Genomic DNA, 17,219 nt, shown 5'->3' on the forward strand with positions numbered 1-17,219 from the left:
AAAAGTCCAGTAAAGACCTACAAAGAAAGAGATGGTGTGGTGTTCAGTTGATCCATCTGCTGTTTGCCAGTGCCTCATCAGAAATGGTCTCAGTGCAAAGGTGGCTGTCAGGAAGCCATCCTTGATCGCCAAAGAAGGGAAACTGGGAGAAAAGGTTAAGGTTTGCTAATTCATATGAGAACTGGTCTGAAAATCTAGAGCAACAGGTCTTATGAATCCACATTTTTGGTCATTATCAGTTTATACAGAGGTGGTGTGATAAAGTCCACAGAAAGTAAAGAAATGTATGTTGGGTTGATTACTTATTTATTTTAACAATGCTTTTTGACAATGAATAAATCTTATACTATTGGAAAGCCTGTTTATGTCTCATTAAAAGGTGCAACATTAGTAAGGAAATGCATTTGTAGGTTGAGCAGCAGGTGTGGGGTGCAGCTGTGACTTTTGCACAGATTTCATCAGACAGATTATCCACGTCTCCCCTTTCAGCTTTCTTGCACTTTAAAAATGTTGATTGATGTGATGCTTTTCCCCCCTTTTCTTATCCAGAACCTGATCTCTGCAGCTACAGGCATGAATCTGACAACGGTGGACGACCCCATCCAGAGAAAGTTCTTGCCCAGCTTTCTGCGTGGTGTGGCCGAGGAGAACAAGCTGGTCACGTCGCCTAACTTTGTGGTGACTCAGGCCCTTGTGGCCCTCCTGGCAGATAAAGGGGCCAGACTGAGACCTGCTTATGACAAGGCTGATATGGAGAAAAGAGGTTTGTAGACTCTGAGGAAAAGGCCGTTCCATGTCATTTCGTCTGTCATTGTTTCTCTCTTACTTCATGGAATTGATCTTGATTACCTTGAAGTTATATCTCATATTGGTATATTATGATGTTACTTTTTCTTAATATTTAAAGAAAAGTCATTTCAATGTGGTTTGTGTTCACATAAATATACTTTATACTCAGAAGAACAGTGATTCTGTGATGCTCTTATGTTCTTCTGCTTATTCTAAAATGTTCTTCCTGGTGCTGATACCAGTCATACACGTATTCGTTTAATTCATGTAGTAGTGACATAACTCATCTGCTTGTGCCAGTTTCTTCTGTATATTCACATTTTTTGTGCTTTTTGTGTCTTTTCATCGTTGCTCCTTCTTTCACTCACCGGGCATTCTTGTCACTTTGTGTTCCGTGTCGAGCAGGTCTAATTGCGCATTTGTATGCCCATCCTTCCCATAATCCTTCCGCTGTAGGCCCTCTGGAGCTGGCCAACGCTCTGGCAGCTTGTTGCCTGTCCTCACGGCTTTCCTCGCAGCATCGCCAGTGGGGTGCTCAGCAATTAGTTCGCACTCTGGCCGCCCACGACCGCGACAACAACCAGAACCGTCCGCAGACTTTTGCTGACATGGCAGGGGACCTGCGAAAGTGCTCCTTTATCAAACTAGAGGCTCACCAGAGCAGGGTCGGTAGTTTGGTCTTTCTCTGTATTATACAGTGAGGTTGTTTGCACCATTTCTGATTGGTAGTTAAAATAATCCTCCTCTTGTTGCTTCAGGTCATCACATGTGGTTGGTGCAGTAAGAAAGGCCTTTTGGCTACCAGTGGCAATGACGGGACGGTCAGAGTATGGAACGTAACCAAGAGCCAGTACACCCTCCAGCAGACCTGCGTCTTCAATAAGGAGTAAGGTTTTTTTTTTAAGGATCCCACACAGCTAAACAGAGACATCTTGCTGTAATTGGTCCAGTTTGTATTTATTTCCCCCCAATAAATCTTTTTTCTCCATCAGAAACTCAGTTACCAGTTTGAGAATTAAGATGCCTTTTAACGATCCCTGTGGGACAAATGTTTTTGGTTCGTTTCTCAAGGAATCGAACCAACCTGACCTTTGGCAGTTTGCTGAGGCAGGTCCTGAAGGCTCCTGTCCCATGAGCCTCTTTCACAGAATCACACATCATTCCTTACAAAAGAAAAAAATAGTTTTCATCATTGTATAAAGTTCTTTTAGATGAGACTTTAAATAAGTTTGAGTGCTCCCAAAGGTGTCAGATACTTCAATACAGTTCTAACTTTGTTTTTTTATCTTATCTTTCACTAGTGACGACTCTTTGGAGGAGGGAATGTCTGGTTTGGGGTCTCCCAGCGATCCTTGCCTGTCACCTCTTGCATGGAGTGTCACTGGAAAGTATCTCGCCTCTGCCATGGAGAAAATGGTCAACATCTGGCAAGTTAATGGTAAAGAGTTCATTTTGTCCAGTCTTCTGTGGGGGTTATTGAATATGTTAATGATGAGCTTCACTGAGTTTTGCAGGACTTGTTTCACTATAATCTGTGGCTCACCTCGTATCACTGGTGACGGAGGCCTGCAGCATATGAATGAGAGGTCTTCTATTAAAAATAAAACTGAATGGTCACCGGATGTGTTCCAGGCATCATTTTCTGCCCCTCACCATACACCTGGCTTTGTGAACCATCTGTCCAGAGCTGTTACTGGGGTTAATAGAAGGTGTAATCACTTTCACCTGGTTTGGTGTTAATGAATTATCAGCAGGTACACTAGAAGGGCAACAATGAGACAAACCCCCGAAAAAAGGAATGGTTTTACAGGTGGGGGCCACTGAAATTTTAACCTCCTCGTCTTTTTTGACTGTTTTTTTTAACATAATTTTGCATTTGCATAAAAAGAAGCAGTTCATGCTTTCTTATGCCGGGCAGACACTGTGCGATTTTTTTTCAGTCGCGCGATTCAGCTCCTGCTCAAACTGCACGATTGACTTGCAGGGGTTAGAAGTTTGCAGGTCACGATGCAGAGTCTCACACTATACCGCCCGATGCTCTGATGCGACCCGAGTGCTCACACTGTGCCTCCATAACATGAAGGTTATAACAGAAATTCTGTCGCTCGCTCTCCCTCTCTGTCTGTCACTCACACAGACACACCACCACCATCAACTTTGCTAAATTGCTAATGAAAAACATGATCAGGCAGATGTGACTGAGCAGCATGTAAATCCAACTATTTTCACGGTTGTTGTGGTCGTGATAATTTTGTGAGGCCACATCGAAAAGGCTCGGATGAGCTTTCCAAAGTTCTACAAGTTGTGCCTCCATCGCTTGTGTCCAGATCACACGCTGCACAGCCGTGCTGCTCCGTCTTTATCACCGACGTTTATGTGTTTGCGCGTGAGCAGTGTGAGAAGCTGCGGTGACACCCTGAGGTGTTAATCGCTTCTCGTTACCCCACGTATACTACACGACGCACGATGAAGGCCAAAATCGGGCCGATCGCCAAAACGGTCGCACGACTCAAAAATCGGCTCAAAATGGGCCAAAAATCGCACAGTGTGAGCCCAGCATTAAAGAAGTTGATACATTGTGGCAACAAAGTCATCATCCATCTCACAGTGAATCTGCAGGGAAGAACAGAAACGACAGCTCACTCCAAGACTGCAGTGTTGGAGTTTGTCCAACTGTATAAGCAGGAAGCTCTCATGTTCCTTCACAGACAGCTGAAAGACATCAGAACCACTATATAAAATACCTAAAAGGAACATTAAAACCAAGTATACTTGGGCATTTGTCAATATAAGTATGATATATCTTATACAAAATGTCATCATGGATCTGCTTTCATTGTCTCCAAGGTGGTAAAGGGCTTTTGGATGTGCAGCCTCACTGGGTGTCTGCACTAACTTGGCCTGAAGAGGAAGCAGAGTCCTTGTGGTGTGGGGAGCCCAAAGACATGCTGCTGGTGGGTCGAATGGATGGATCACTGGGCCTCATCGAGGTGCTGGACTCTTCTGGTATGCACCGCACAGAGCTGGAACACTGCTACAGGAAAGACGGTATGAGAGTTTTATTTCAGGTTCAACCACATCTTTGATATTTACTTGTGTAACTGAAAGAAAAACCGAAGGTTTTTTTCTCCTTTAGTGGCAATAATGCACATTGCCTGGTACAGTGAAGACAAGCCTTTTGCCGTTGGCTACGCAGATGGAAAGCTGCTGATTGGATCCAAAGAACCTTTGGATAAAGGAGCCATTGTTGTCATTGATGCGCACAAGGTGGAGTAATTTTATCATTCTGTTTATGTTGTGATTCTTTCATTTAAATTTCAAAAAGAGCGAGCTGTTTTACTGTCAGCTAGATGGATTAGATGGACATTTATAGCTGACAGTGATTCCAAATCTTTTTGTCAGGAGTCGATCAGCAGCATGAAGTGGAGTCCAACGGGTCAGATCCTGCTGACGTGTGCTAAAGAGGAGACTGTGAAACTGTGGGCCAATCCAGACTCCTGCTCTGACACGGGCTCTGGCTGGCACTGCCTACAGAGCCTTAGACACCCCTCCTTGGTTAATGGTGTGGCCTGGTGCAGCTTGCCTGGATGCAGTCCGAAGCCCCTCAGCATGTTCGCCGTGTACGTTGACCTTGAATGCGCCCTCTGTTTTGGGTTTTGTGATTTCACTTCTGCCGTTTTTGTTGTTTCTCCACACAAAATGATTATTTTGAGGAAAAAAAGTTGTTATGGGTCATTATGCTTTTCAGATGCTGCCAGAATGGTCTGGTCTCTGTCTGGACTGTTCCTCAAGACATTTCAAACTTCACAGACTCCTGTTCCTCTGATTCAGAAGGATGGTGGGAGAATGAAGCCAAACCCAAGTTAATGGTATTTGTGTGTTTTAACTTCTACTGTAAAAGCACTTTAGCCAAAGTCATCCAGTAGCAGCTGAGTTTCTTTTGCTTTATTTTTGAGCAATAAGTTAATGTGTTGTTCAACCTCAATGTGCTATCATTGATGTGCAGCAGTCCACCCGATGGTCAGAAGATGGAGCAGTTTGTGTGTTCCAGCTAAAGGGCCACATCACTCCAGTAAGAACACTGGCTTTCAGTCCTGATGGTCTGGCCCTGGCATCTGGAGGAGTGGGAGGCCTCATGAACATCTGGTCCCTGCGGGTAAGAAACATACATATACACACAGATGGAAATGAAGGCACATAGTTCATATGTAAATACTGTAAGTACACACACAGATGACTGGAAATATGTAGATGGAAAGAACACATGACACTTAATTACACTGGTGAATGAAGCTGCTGTTTATAGTGACACTGAATGGCACACTGTGTGTGTGTGTGTGTGTGTGTGTGTGTGTGTGTGTCCATTTCCAACAGGATGGCTCAGTACTCCAGACCGTGGTAGCTGGGTCAGGGGCTGTCCAGAACATTGTCTGGGTCTCAGATGTGGGCGTGGCCGTCTGCTCCAACAGGTCAAAGGCAAGTTGTCTCATTTGACTCCATTGTCTCCGTCATTTTGTATGATTGTATTTGTCCTCAGTTAAGTTTCATTTGCCTTTTGTATGGCTTGATTTCCAGGATGTGTTGGTTGTGAACTGCTCCAAAGAGTTCATGGCATCTAACCATGTGCTGGCCACCTGCCGCACGGCTTTGAAGAAGCAAGGTGTGGTCGGCCTCAACTTGGCACCCTGCATGAGAGCTTTCCTGGAGAGACTGCCTGTCATGTTGCAGGAGCAGTATGCCTATGAGAAGGTAAAGGGAGATATGATATAGCCCCTACTAGAAGTCAGAGTTTGTACTAGATGATTATATCACCATGTTTCTTTCTTGGGCTGAAAAAACCTTCTTCTTCAGCTCTATTTGTGTTGGAGAACTCTGAGAAAAAAATAAAAGCCAATCCAAGCAAACTTGCACTATTCATGACAGATTAATAGTATTTGACACTAATAATGTCTCTTTTTGCTCTCTACTTCCAGCCCCATGTTGTATGCGGGGAGCAGCTTGTCCACAGCCCGTACATGCAGTGCCTTGCCTCTCTGGCTGTAGGTCTCCATCTGGACCAGCTTCTGTGCCGTCCCCCTGTGCCGCCCCACCTTCGACACTGCCCACCTGAGTCTGGCATCGCTGTATGGAGCGCCAGCGAGTGGGCATGGTTGGACTGTTTCTCCACCACAGTAAAGGCGGCAGAGGCTCTTGCTCGAGGTGCAGCCTTCCCCGAGTCCTTCTCCGTTCCTGACCTGGAACCCGTGCCTAAAGATGAAATGGCTCTGCTCCTGGTGAGCAAAGCTGATTAAACTGTAATTTAGAATGTAATCAAAACCTGTGCAGCTCATAACAGCAGCCTTTGCTTTTATTTCTACAGGACAACAGTAAATGGTCAGCTAGTATGGATGAACAGATCATGTCATGGGCCACCTGCAGGCCAGAGGTAACTTTGACAGTTTAGGTGAAATAAATGGCCCCCCTCCCGGGGGTACTGCTTTATACGCTTTATACTGCTGTTGCAGTATGTAGTAATGGCAGAGAAATCATTTCAAGTTTAGCTGCTTATTTTCATATGATTTTTCTGATTTTAGGTAGGATTTTTAGAAATGTTTAAGAGGAAGATTAAATTGTTTCATTACAGAAGGTTAAAATACATATTAGAATACAATAATGAACAAATATAACACAAAAGCTAACACATGTAAATGGATTAATTAGTACAGAAGAAGAACATTATGAGAAGTTATTTTGGATGATGTGTTTGGCTTCTCATCCAGTGCTTACACTGCTCTGCCTCTCTTGAGCTTCACCTCGATAACTCTGCTCCTTAGATTTGAACCAAATTCATTTCCCTCTCTATTGTCTCAGATTCGTTCTCCACACTCTGAACTCTCCGCTCAGTTCAGCTACAGCTCCCCCAATACTCAGAGCAGCCAGCAGTCCACCCAGTCACGCACCGCAGTCACGCACCGCAGTCACGCACCGCAGTCACGCACCGCAGTCACACACCGCAGTCACGCACTGCAGTCACACACCGCAGTCACACACTGCCTCTGCCTTGTTGTTCCAAAAAGTGATTTCAAATGTTTCTGTATAGTTTTTATGTCTTTACCTATACTGATAAATAATGTGGAGTCAGCAGGAGTTACAGGGGGAGATAAAGTACAACACGTTTTGCAAGTATCTTTATGATTGCAGTATTGCACCTACTCTATCTTCTGCATTATAATCAGTACTTATGGTTTTGTTTACAGCTAAAGTATCTTTATAGAACTGTTATGTTTGTTTCTGCTGCTATAGATTATATAAAAGTCACTTTGCCCAAAACCGATTGCAGAGTTTACCTTGCGATGGGGATATGATCAAAATGAGCTGATGGCAATCAAGAGATATTTAACAGATTTTAGACCAAGTCATTTACAATAGTTTAAATTGTTGAAATCACTTTTTGGTGTGACCCGTTCAGCCCTCCCTTTTTTATCCAACTACAGTCCTCTAAATCAGCGGTCCCCAACCCCCGGGCCTCGGACCGGTACCGGTCCGTGAGTCGTTTGGTACCGGGCCGCGAGAGTTGAGGCTCAGGTGTGAAATGTGTGGTTTTCAGGGTTTTTATCGGTTTTCAGCGTTATTTTGTTATCGTTTTTATCGTTTACTCTGTTTTCCTGGGTCTTTCACGTGTGTTATGAATAAATTTTCTTACCGGTACTAGTTTTATTCTGTTGTATTTATCCGCGACACCTTAAAGGCCGGTCCATGAAAATATTGTCGGGCATAAACCGGTCCGTGGTGCAAAAAAGGTTGGAGACCGCTGCTCTAAATATCTATTTATTTAGGTACAAGTGATCATAGCTTTGTTTTTTTAGCCCTCGGCGTAAAAGGCTGATGCAGTACTGCTGTCACGCTGCCGAGCAGGCAGGGAAGCAACGTGGAAGTAATGTAGTAATGTAGGAGTTTGAAACTGAAACCATAGGTGTCTACTAAAAATCTTAGATGAATTAGAATTTCAGTGAAGTTCTTGAACCTCAAGATCAAGGTCAGAGGTCAAGTTTTCTGAAATTCTGGTAACTTGACAACAAGGCAACATAGGATGTTGAAATTGATACCTCAGGTTCATCTGCTGCTAATACCTCTGACTGCAGAAAGAGAGCAAGAGGTCATTGTGAAACAGTAAGACAGTCACAGAATATTTGCTCTGCATTTTTGGGTAAAATGGTGTAAAAAGTGTCTCAATCAGCCAAAATCACAACATTAACAACAGTGAGCTTAACTGAAGGGTGATGGCAAGTAAGAGGGATGTCAGGCCAGGTGAGAAGGTGGATATTTCCACACAACAAACACGTTTCTTGATCTCAAAAATTAACAACCAAATCCTTACCTCATGATTTAATATCACATCTAGTTTCAACCCGATTCTTTTCTTCCATTTTTCATGTTTGGGTTCATGATCAGGACTGGCACCTCGGAGGGAAATGCGACGTGTTTCTGTGGGGTGCAGGGCGACACGGTCAGCTAGCAGAGGCTGGAAGAAATATCCTCGTTCCAACCATTGCCCCTTCCTTCTCTCAGGCACAGCAGGTACAGAGACATAAACTACTGGACATATTGTTTTTTGAACTTTGTTTCTATAATTAAAACAGCAGCGTGAGCTGTATTTTATTTCTACCTGTGATTACTCGTTCACATTCTCGTTTCTTGTAGGTGGTGTGTGGGCAGAATTGCACCTTTGTGATCCAGCCCAACGGCACCGTATTGGCCTGTGGAGAGGGGAGCTATGGCCGCCTGGGACAAGGCAACTCAGATGACCTGCATGTCCTTACTGTCATCTCAGCTCTTCAAGGTGACATGACAACACCTGTACACAACCAAAAGTAACAAACACACAGGCACAAAGCCAGCTGAATGTAGCAGAACGCTTAACGGCTAAAAGGCAAATTATTTGTGGTAGCTGGTGTGCACGAAATATAGAGCTAAAAGAACATTTGGTCAGCGGATTGGTGGCATAAACCCTGTCATGTGCTTTTCGTTCTTACCAGGTTTTGTTGTGACCCAGTTGGTTACATCTTGTGGCAGTGACGGTCACTCCATGGCTCTGACAGAGAGCGGCGAGGTGTTCAGCTGGGGAGACGGTGACTACGGCAAGCTTGGACATGGAAACAGTGACCGCCAGCGACGACCCCGACAGATTGAGGCACTGCAAGGAGAGGAGGTGGTCCAGGTAAGTCTCCACCCTCCTTAAAAATATATTTCATTTAGTGCTGTCAGCGTTAATCTCGTTAAAATGACATTAAAGCCATGACTGCATTAACGGTTATGGGGGGGGAATGCGCGGCATTAATACGTTAGCGCAGTTAGCTAATCAATGTGTTAGTGCCGTGCAGACCCTCGCACGGGGCGATCTGTGTTAACTCGCTAACAGAGATTTACAGTGTTAATGCGGTTATGGTATTAACGTCATTTTAACAAGATTAATGCTGACAGCACTAATTTTATTCAATTCCACAGTACCCAAAAAAATCATGCAGGATATGTACAGAGGGCTGAATTCAGACAATGATGTGACCGGGTATACATTTTATTGGTACTCACTAGTTTGTAAGGTCTGCCTTATAAATATAAGTAAATATGTATACTGTATATATCACATGTATCTAAATGTATCAACAAAATGGAGTTAAATTGAATAGTTTGTGTATCCATGTGCTGTGGGATGTCCTCCAAGATCTGTACCAGGGCATGACTGAGCTCTTGGAGAGACAACCTGAGGTTCAGATAGACTAAAACACAATATCTCAGAGGTGTAATACTGGATTTAGGTTATGCGAGCGTGGGGGCCAGTCAATGGCAGTTCATCCTCTGGGAACAGCCTGCTCTCTCATACTGTCTGCACATGAGACCTGACATCATCATGCACCCAGAGGAACCAGGACCCACCACACTAAAAAGTCCCCTCTTCATCTGTCAGTGGCTTCCACCTATGAAGCTGGGATGTTCTCAAAGCGCTGTATACAACATGCCTCATTCTCCCCATTCACACCCACTCCTAGAAGCACTTCTAAACTCAAGTGCAAACTAACCAACATTCACACACCGATGAACGCATCGGAGGGCAACTTGGGGTTAGTATCTTGCCCAAGGATATTTGGCACGAACCACCAACCTTCCACTCCGTAGCTGATCTGCTCTACCACCTGAGCCACAGCCACCCTGTTGTTGATTTTATTAACACAAAAACATCCTCTGTGCTACTTAACTGATCAGTATTCCAGATGTTGTACTCTGGCTAGAGTCTCCTTAAGAAGTGTTCTTTTAATCTTTTTTGAGCGGTGTACAGTGTAATTCTGTGGGAATCAATAAAACATGTTTGCCTACTTTGAGCCAAAAATAAGTTTTTTCTCTTGAAGGTTAGACTTCCAACACTATCTTTGCTGTTGCAGAATTCTGTCATATATCTATTAAGGTTTCTCTGGGTCACGCTTCTCCTCCATATTCTGCACACCTTTATTGGGGTTAACAAGAACATCATAGAGATAGGCAGTTTCAGTTACAATGCTCTGTGCTTTCTTCACTCTTTAGATGTCTTGCGGGTTCAAACATTCGGCCGTAGTCACAGCTGATGGGAAGCTTTTCACTTTTGGTAATGGTGATTATGGAAGACTAGGGCTGGGGAACACCTCAAACAAGAAGCTGCCAGAGAAGGTCACTGCTCTGGAGGGCTACCATGTAGGACAGGTAAGACGTTCATTACTGTTACAGTTGGTGTCTGTGAAATGCTTGGATACGCGGCACATTCAGAGGATTTCTGTACTGTTACACTGTTACTGTTTTCTATACTGGAGAACAATATGAAGACATCAGTCGTCATGTGTCCACTGGTGCTATATGCTGATTGTGGACATTCAAAAAACACTGTGAAATAAATATTTCAGTGGTTCTTATATAGAGCTTTTCTACTCTGCCTGGGCACTCAAAGAGCTCATACGAGCACATGCTTTCTGTTTAACACTCACACGTTTACACACAGTGTTGTGCCCAAAGGATATTTGGCATACAGACTGGAGCTGATCAAGCTACCAACCTTCCAATCCCATCAGCTAATTTTTTAAGGTTTTTGCAGTAATATGATTGTGCTCTAGGTGTTGTGACATTTTGGCAGATTATTTCTGGTTGCTGGAACTACTTTGGGGCAGTTTTGAGTTCTAATTGTTTTGATTATTTTCAGTTGTCCAGCCTTATCTTAGCTATTGATAGTTGGTGTTGTCGTGTGCTCCCTCCTCAGGTGGCTTGTGGTTTGAACCACACTTTAGTTGTCTCTGCTGATGGAATGATGGTTTGGGCCTTTGGCGATGGAGACTACGGGAAACTGGGACTTGGGAATTCCACAGCCAAGTCCTCACCTCAGGTACCTGCTGCATTGTGATGCCTGATCAATGAACTGAAGTTAATCTGTTGGCCTATCAAACAGTGAAACTGTTTGTGACCCTGACCTGTTTTGAAATCCTTAGAAAGTGGACGTGCTGTGTGGGATTGGTATAAAAAAAGTAGCCTGTGGAACTCAGTTTTCCGTGGCTTTAACCAAAGATGGCAAGGTTTTCACGTTTGGCCAAGGTAAGCTTAGCTTATTCCAGGTTTAAAAACAAAGTTAATCTATAACTGCCTTAAATCTGCATTCTTGTTAAAGGCCAGTCTGTAGGCAAATGTTCTTATAGCTCACTTGATCAACGACTTCATAAAACATTTTGCTGAGGAGTTTGAGTTCTCAGCCTTTCTCTCACCCACGTTGGGGTCTTAAAGACAGACCTAGCTGCCATGTAGAGCTGCCACAAACGATTATTTTTGCGATTAGTCGACTAATCAGATCATCATCGTTCAGCTTATTGCACCAGCAGCATCTGCTCCTATATAACTATCATTAGCTTACAGCTTTAAGTGTTTAAGGTCTGTGCTAACTAAACATAAAGACAAGATGATAGTTTATTAAATTTTAATGAAATTTGCAGATTGTTTCGGTGAAGTTTAATAAACTCCTTGCTATCTAAAATATAACAGGACACCGGAGTAAATTCTGGAGCATCTCACACTTCTGATAATCAGCTGTCTGCTTGACGTTTATTCAGCTGTGTAAAAACTATAACTTTAATCTCAGCCAAACCGATTTACTCAGGAACAAATAAAACACTGAAAAAAGCCAAACAATAACATTTTAAGTTATCTAAGTGACTCATATATATTTAACCTGAGTAGCGAAAGACAGCGGTGGGTTTGAAAACGATTTGCCGGGAGTCCGGTGTTCTCACGGCTCTAGTTAGCCTAGCCCCCGGCTCGCTATCGAGCTAGTGGGTAACAGAAGTCTCCGAAAACGTCGGAGCGCTTTTGAAAATATGTGGTGTCCTGATAAACTGAGCAGATATTTGAGGTTTACACAGCTACATTCTCGCCTGAAAATATGTTAAACGTTTATTTTGTGACCCAGAAAGAATAATAAGAGTAATATTAAAACTAACTAGCTACCGCCATTGTTGGAAACTAAGCTGGGCCGCGCTATGAATTCTGGGACACAGCTTCTTCTTCTTCTTCTTCTTCTTCTTCGGGGTTTAACGGCAGCTGGCATCCTTGTACATGCAGTGCTGCCATCTTCTGTTTCAGTCCGTTATTACACTCTTAAATCCTGCTGCTTATTCCTGCGTCTTTTGAGATCTTACAAAGCTTCAAACGACGCGTCGACTATTAAATCAGTCGTCGACGTAATCGTGACTAGTCGACTAATCGTGGCAGCCCTACTGCCATGTCGCCCATATTAGCTAATACCTGGGCTTTTATTTTTATTTAATTTTTATTTGAGACTCCCTTTCTCATTACATGATCTGTTTCAGACAAGCATACTAAAATGGTGAAACTTGTCCAAGATTTACAAAATCACATAAAAAATTCCCAGTGACAGATTCATAAAGTCGTTTATAGATCTTTTAAACTCTGCAAGCGATGCCATCTGAGAGAGCTCCGCTGTAATGTGGTCCATGATGACAGGGCAGGAAATGAGAAGGCCTTTTTTCCAAGCTCTGCACAAACTGATGGAACAGTGAATAGAATGGAAAACCAGAAAATGATTTATAGATATACCAATCAGCCAAAGAATGTTGATGTGTTAAAGGTTTACAGCCAGTTAGGTATCTTAATGCCTCATGATAAACTGAGAGTGAGCAGGAGGGCTGATGAACGATACCTTAAACCCGGAGGGTGGCAGCAGGAGAGAAATCATCTGTTTGTGAAAAAGTACCCCAACTTCAGCCTCAGTTTCTTTAACAGGTGGTCAGTATGTGACTTAAAAGATTGTCATTGGTCACAGTATTTAAGTATTTGCAGAAGCCCACAGGTTTAATAGAAGTACTCTTAGTACTGTCTTTCTATTGTTTAGAGCAGGGGTGTCAAACTCAAATACACAGTGGGCCAAGATTCAAAACTGGAACAAAGTCGCGGGCTGACGTTAATATTTATTGAAAAACAAATCTTCCTCCAGATTTAAGAATGAATCTTTTCTTATGGACTCAAACAAGTTTAGCTGAAAAACTGAATATGGAACAAGCAAAGCTTAATACTAAACAATATATATATTAGCTGTATAATACCAGCAGGCCAGCTCTGATAGTCATTTGGTTTGGCTTCGTGGGCCAAATGTAATTAGGCTGCGGGCCGCCAGAGTTTGACACCTATGGGTTAGAGCAACATGACCGTGTTTTTTTCTACATTTAAAATGCAGCAGTGAGATGAAACAGCTGTGACTGCACACTACCCAAAGCTAAATGTGCTTGTGCAAAAACCACGTTGATGGTATTAATGCAAAAATAATAATGTACGCCCTGAGATAGAAACCTCTGTTAGTGACATTATGGTGCTCTATAAACTCCATAAGACAAAACTGAAACCCACAAACCCCTCAGTCCCATTTTTCTTATTTTATACGGGATATTAATAACACAATAATCTATAATCATATTAATGAATGCTAGTGAAAACAGTAGTTTATTATATAACATATTAAAATGAGTGTGATATTTAGATTTGGCCATTAGTGGTTTTAACACTGATTATGACAATTACACAATTGAGTTTTCACCATGAAGTCAAAGTGAGATTTTTTCCGTGCCATATTATTCAAATATATTTTTACCTTTTTTTGTTGAAGACCGCCTAATTGGCTTGCCAGAGGGTCGAGCCAGGAACCACAACCGGCCCCAACAGGTACCAGGTCTCTCAGGGATCCACATCCAGGATGTCGCTGTAGGAGCTGAACACACTCTGGTACTCTCCTCCACAGGAGATGTTTACACCTGGGGCAGCAACTCGGAGGGACAGGTAACATGCATACAATGCTTGTGGGAACATAAGTGTCAAAGTCTCAATAAGACTGTTTGCTGCTTATCTTATTTGAAGTAAATGGATTTACTGAAAATGTAGCCTTGTCATCTATCTTATATTACACACATAGAGAGCCTTGTGGCACACAATAGCTAAGATAAAAGGACGAGGACTCAGAAGCAGCCAAAGAAAAGTATCATTCAGACAGATATGATGTGAGCCACTCCAAAGCAGAACCAGATACACCACCCCAATATTTCAGCCTGTCAAGGAAAGTATGGTGGTGGACGGTATCAAACGTAGCGTTTCACATCAGAATATTCTCCAGTGTCACTTTGCATTAAAATGACACTGGACACTCAAAGAACAGAATGAGCCCCAGATTGAAATGTCTCCAGCACACTGTCTTTGTTTAAGACTGGTGTAATCTGCTTAGTCATAGCCTTTTCTAAACTCTTAGCAATAAATGATCATTTTGAGATTGGTCTGTAAATGCTAAGAAAAAGAATGAGTTGCCCCCAATGAGCAGGGACTCTCTCAGTGTTTCAAAGCTCCTAAGAGAAGTCTTTGGCCCATCCTTGGCCTCTGCACTGACTGTTAGATTCAGTTCAGTTGAATTCAGTTTTATTTATATACCAAATCACAACACAGTCGCCTCAAGGTGCTTTATATAGTGAGGTAAAGACCCTACAATAATCCAAACAGAGAAAACCTCAACAAAACTCTACAAGCAAGTGCTTTAGTGACAGGGGGAAGGAAAAACTCGCTTTTAACAGGACGACACCTTCAGCAGAACCAGGCTGGTAAATGGACTAGTTCTTATATAACGCTTTATAGAACTTGAACTTTTTCTAGTGATCTAAGTGCTTCTGTCTTGGAGAGCATTGGAATTAGTATCTTGCCCACAGATATTTGGCATACAGCGGCCAGGGATCAAACGCAGCAGATGACCTGAGCTACAGCCACCCCTTCAGTTGTAGCAGCGATTAGCTGCTCTGCTTCGCACAGGACCCAGAATCAGGTCATCTGCAAGATATTTAGCACGAGGTTCTCCACAAATCTGAGTGTGCAACTGGAGAGGGGCGCCTGTCGTCCAGCAGTCACAAAACGCTCAGCCAGCTGTCTTAGACTAACAAAAGATCCAGAGTGCTACGGTATCACTGAGTCTAAGCAGAATTCCTGCTGTGCCTCTCATACTGTGCAGGATTGCTACTGCAACAACACATCATCAGCAGGGTAATACTAACATTGCATTGTTTGCATTCCTGGCAGTCAGGTTTGATTTATTTTCAGAATTGATCTTGAGCTGTTATACACACTTATTCTTAAATGTTGACTTATGACTGTGTTGTGCAGCTGGGTCTGGGACACACCAACCATGTTAGAGAACCTACACTGGTAACAACGCTGCAGGGCAAGAACATCCATCAGATCTCTGCTGGACGCTGTCATAGTGCAGCGTGGACGGCTCCCTCTGTGCCGCCTCGAGCACCAGGTTACACAGACACACAAAATTCACATAATGCCTCCTGATATTTTGATACTTTCTCCCAGATATCAGATTTCCTGCTGTGCTGCTGGAACGTACAAAATACCAGAGCGTAATGGTTTTATTTTTATGTATTGTGCTTAGAAACCTGCCTTATAAACCACATCACATAGAAAATATGTCAAAGGGATTAGAGACAGAGCTTTGGATGGCTGCCACAACAAACAATAATTAGCATAACTGTGACAGCAGAAAATCTCTTTAATGTAACTTTTGTCATGAATGAGTCGACTTTTCTTCCCACACTTCTCAGTGTTCAGGGTGATCATATCTCACTCTAATCTTCCTCAGGCTCATCTGTACCTCTTCAGCTTGGCCTGCCAGCAGCAGTGCCTCCTCAGTACAGTGGGCTTAAAGAAGTGAGCATCGAGGCAGTGAGGGCCCGTTTGCGGCTCCTCTACCACTTCTCTGACCTCATGTACTCGTCATGGAGACTACTCAACCTCAGCCCTAACAACCAGGTGGGCAACGACTACAATAAAAACAAAAGACACTTGTACAGAAAATGTTTAGAAATTTGGTAAAAAATGTGTTGTTAGAATTTTTTGTAATGTGATACCAGTTATATTGTTCTGAATGATAGGCTTTAGCAGCCTTTGATATTTGACCTGGCAGTGATGCTAAGTGTTAGTTATGTCTTACTGTGTATTTTATCTACTACAGAAACAGCTTCTGGAAAAATACTGTTAGTTTAGTGCCTCTAACACATTGACTGTAACAAGCTGAAAACTCTCCCATAGATGTGAACAGAATGAGAAGAAGAAAATGGCTAAACTTAGATTTGTCTTTCCTTTGGTTTGCATCTCCAGCCTCAGTGACTGAAGGCACAGTCCAGGCTCTGAACACCTTCACTCTCATAACTGAAAGGCTGTAAAGGTGATTGAGTTCAGGCATAAACCCAGAAAAGGTGCATGTTGTACACACTTTTCGGTGTTTATTATGAAGCTCGGATTGCATCTTAAAATCTGACATTTGTGTTGTCACTTCCTGCGTTGACTGCACTAGAAGGAGCCAGTCACCTAAATATACAGCTAAATTAACACCCCCTGTCTCAGTCACGCTTTGTGACTTCCTCAGCACACTGTAGAAACACTGTGTGTCAGACACAAGCCAAAAGTCAGCACTCTGTCCTGGAGGCAGTTGGTGAAATTGACCTCTCAGTAGGTTGGTGGCCCCTTGTCCAGAGTCCTCCGATGGAAATGGTTGCGTCGTGGTCAATTGCAGAGAAGAATGAGGGCAGTAAGTCTTCACCCTGGAGGCAAAAAGGTCTACTTTTGCCTCGACAAACAGATCCCACAACTGGCCACTAGTAAAGGGTGTAATATTCATTCCCCCCTCTGGGGTTCCTGCCTGGAGAGAAAGTCCAGCCCCAGCATGTGTGGCTCTCGGAGACAGAAAATGAACACTAAATCATGAAAGCAGAGACTGAGATAGGTTTAACAGTGAAGGGGTACGTGCCCCTGTCTGGGCGTTTGTGTAACAGACCACTGTTGAACTGGACAAAGAAAGTTGAGAGCTTGAAACACGGCTGGGAGCTCTCACTGAT

At 43.2% G+C, this 17,219-nt stretch overlaps 1 protein-coding gene across 8 annotated transcripts in view; it reads left to right on the forward strand.

Annotated features, from left to right (window-relative positions):
* The window catches only part of herc1 (HECT and RLD domain containing E3 ubiquitin protein ligase family member 1), a 94,312-nt gene that overhangs the window by 66,541 nt on the left and 10,552 nt on the right, over nucleotides 1-17,219 (forward strand). For 6 of the 8 annotated variants that reach the window (XM_085463108.1, XM_085463134.1, XM_085463115.1 and 3 more), the window contains exons 51-72: nucleotides 550-763; nucleotides 1,195-1,454; nucleotides 1,548-1,675; nucleotides 2,091-2,227; nucleotides 3,637-3,837; nucleotides 3,926-4,056; nucleotides 4,192-4,409; nucleotides 4,538-4,658; nucleotides 4,796-4,945; nucleotides 5,164-5,265; nucleotides 5,365-5,538; nucleotides 5,763-6,062; nucleotides 6,149-6,214; nucleotides 8,221-8,346; nucleotides 8,470-8,608; nucleotides 8,805-8,986; nucleotides 10,345-10,500; nucleotides 11,048-11,170; nucleotides 11,274-11,376; nucleotides 13,952-14,121; nucleotides 15,481-15,619; nucleotides 15,965-16,134. In XM_085463108.1, the coding sequence (XP_085319234.1) occupies nucleotides 550-763; nucleotides 1,195-1,454; nucleotides 1,548-1,675; nucleotides 2,091-2,227; nucleotides 3,637-3,837; nucleotides 3,926-4,056; nucleotides 4,192-4,409; nucleotides 4,538-4,658; nucleotides 4,796-4,945; nucleotides 5,164-5,265; nucleotides 5,365-5,538; nucleotides 5,763-6,062; nucleotides 6,149-6,214; nucleotides 8,221-8,346; nucleotides 8,470-8,608; nucleotides 8,805-8,986; nucleotides 10,345-10,500; nucleotides 11,048-11,170; nucleotides 11,274-11,376; nucleotides 13,952-14,121; nucleotides 15,481-15,619; nucleotides 15,965-16,134 (3,510 nt within the window). The remainder of the gene's footprint in view (nucleotides 1-549; nucleotides 764-1,194; nucleotides 1,455-1,547; nucleotides 1,676-2,090; nucleotides 2,228-3,636; nucleotides 3,838-3,925; nucleotides 4,057-4,191; nucleotides 4,410-4,537; nucleotides 4,659-4,795; nucleotides 4,946-5,163; nucleotides 5,266-5,364; nucleotides 5,539-5,762; nucleotides 6,063-6,148; nucleotides 6,215-8,220; nucleotides 8,347-8,469; nucleotides 8,609-8,804; nucleotides 8,987-10,344; nucleotides 10,501-11,047; nucleotides 11,171-11,273; nucleotides 11,377-13,951; nucleotides 14,122-15,480; nucleotides 15,620-15,964; nucleotides 16,135-17,219) is intronic. The other 2 variants (XM_085463160.1, XM_085463169.1) reach the window with 1 other exon arrangement.

The sequence above is a fragment of the Copadichromis virginalis genome, linkage group LG1 (genome assembly GCF_057382275.1).
Source record: "Copadichromis virginalis isolate Kocher_CV1m ecotype Utaka linkage group LG1, C_Virginalis_male_GT1.1, whole genome shotgun sequence".
Lineage (NCBI taxonomy): Eukaryota > Metazoa > Chordata > Actinopteri > Cichliformes > Cichlidae > Copadichromis > Copadichromis virginalis.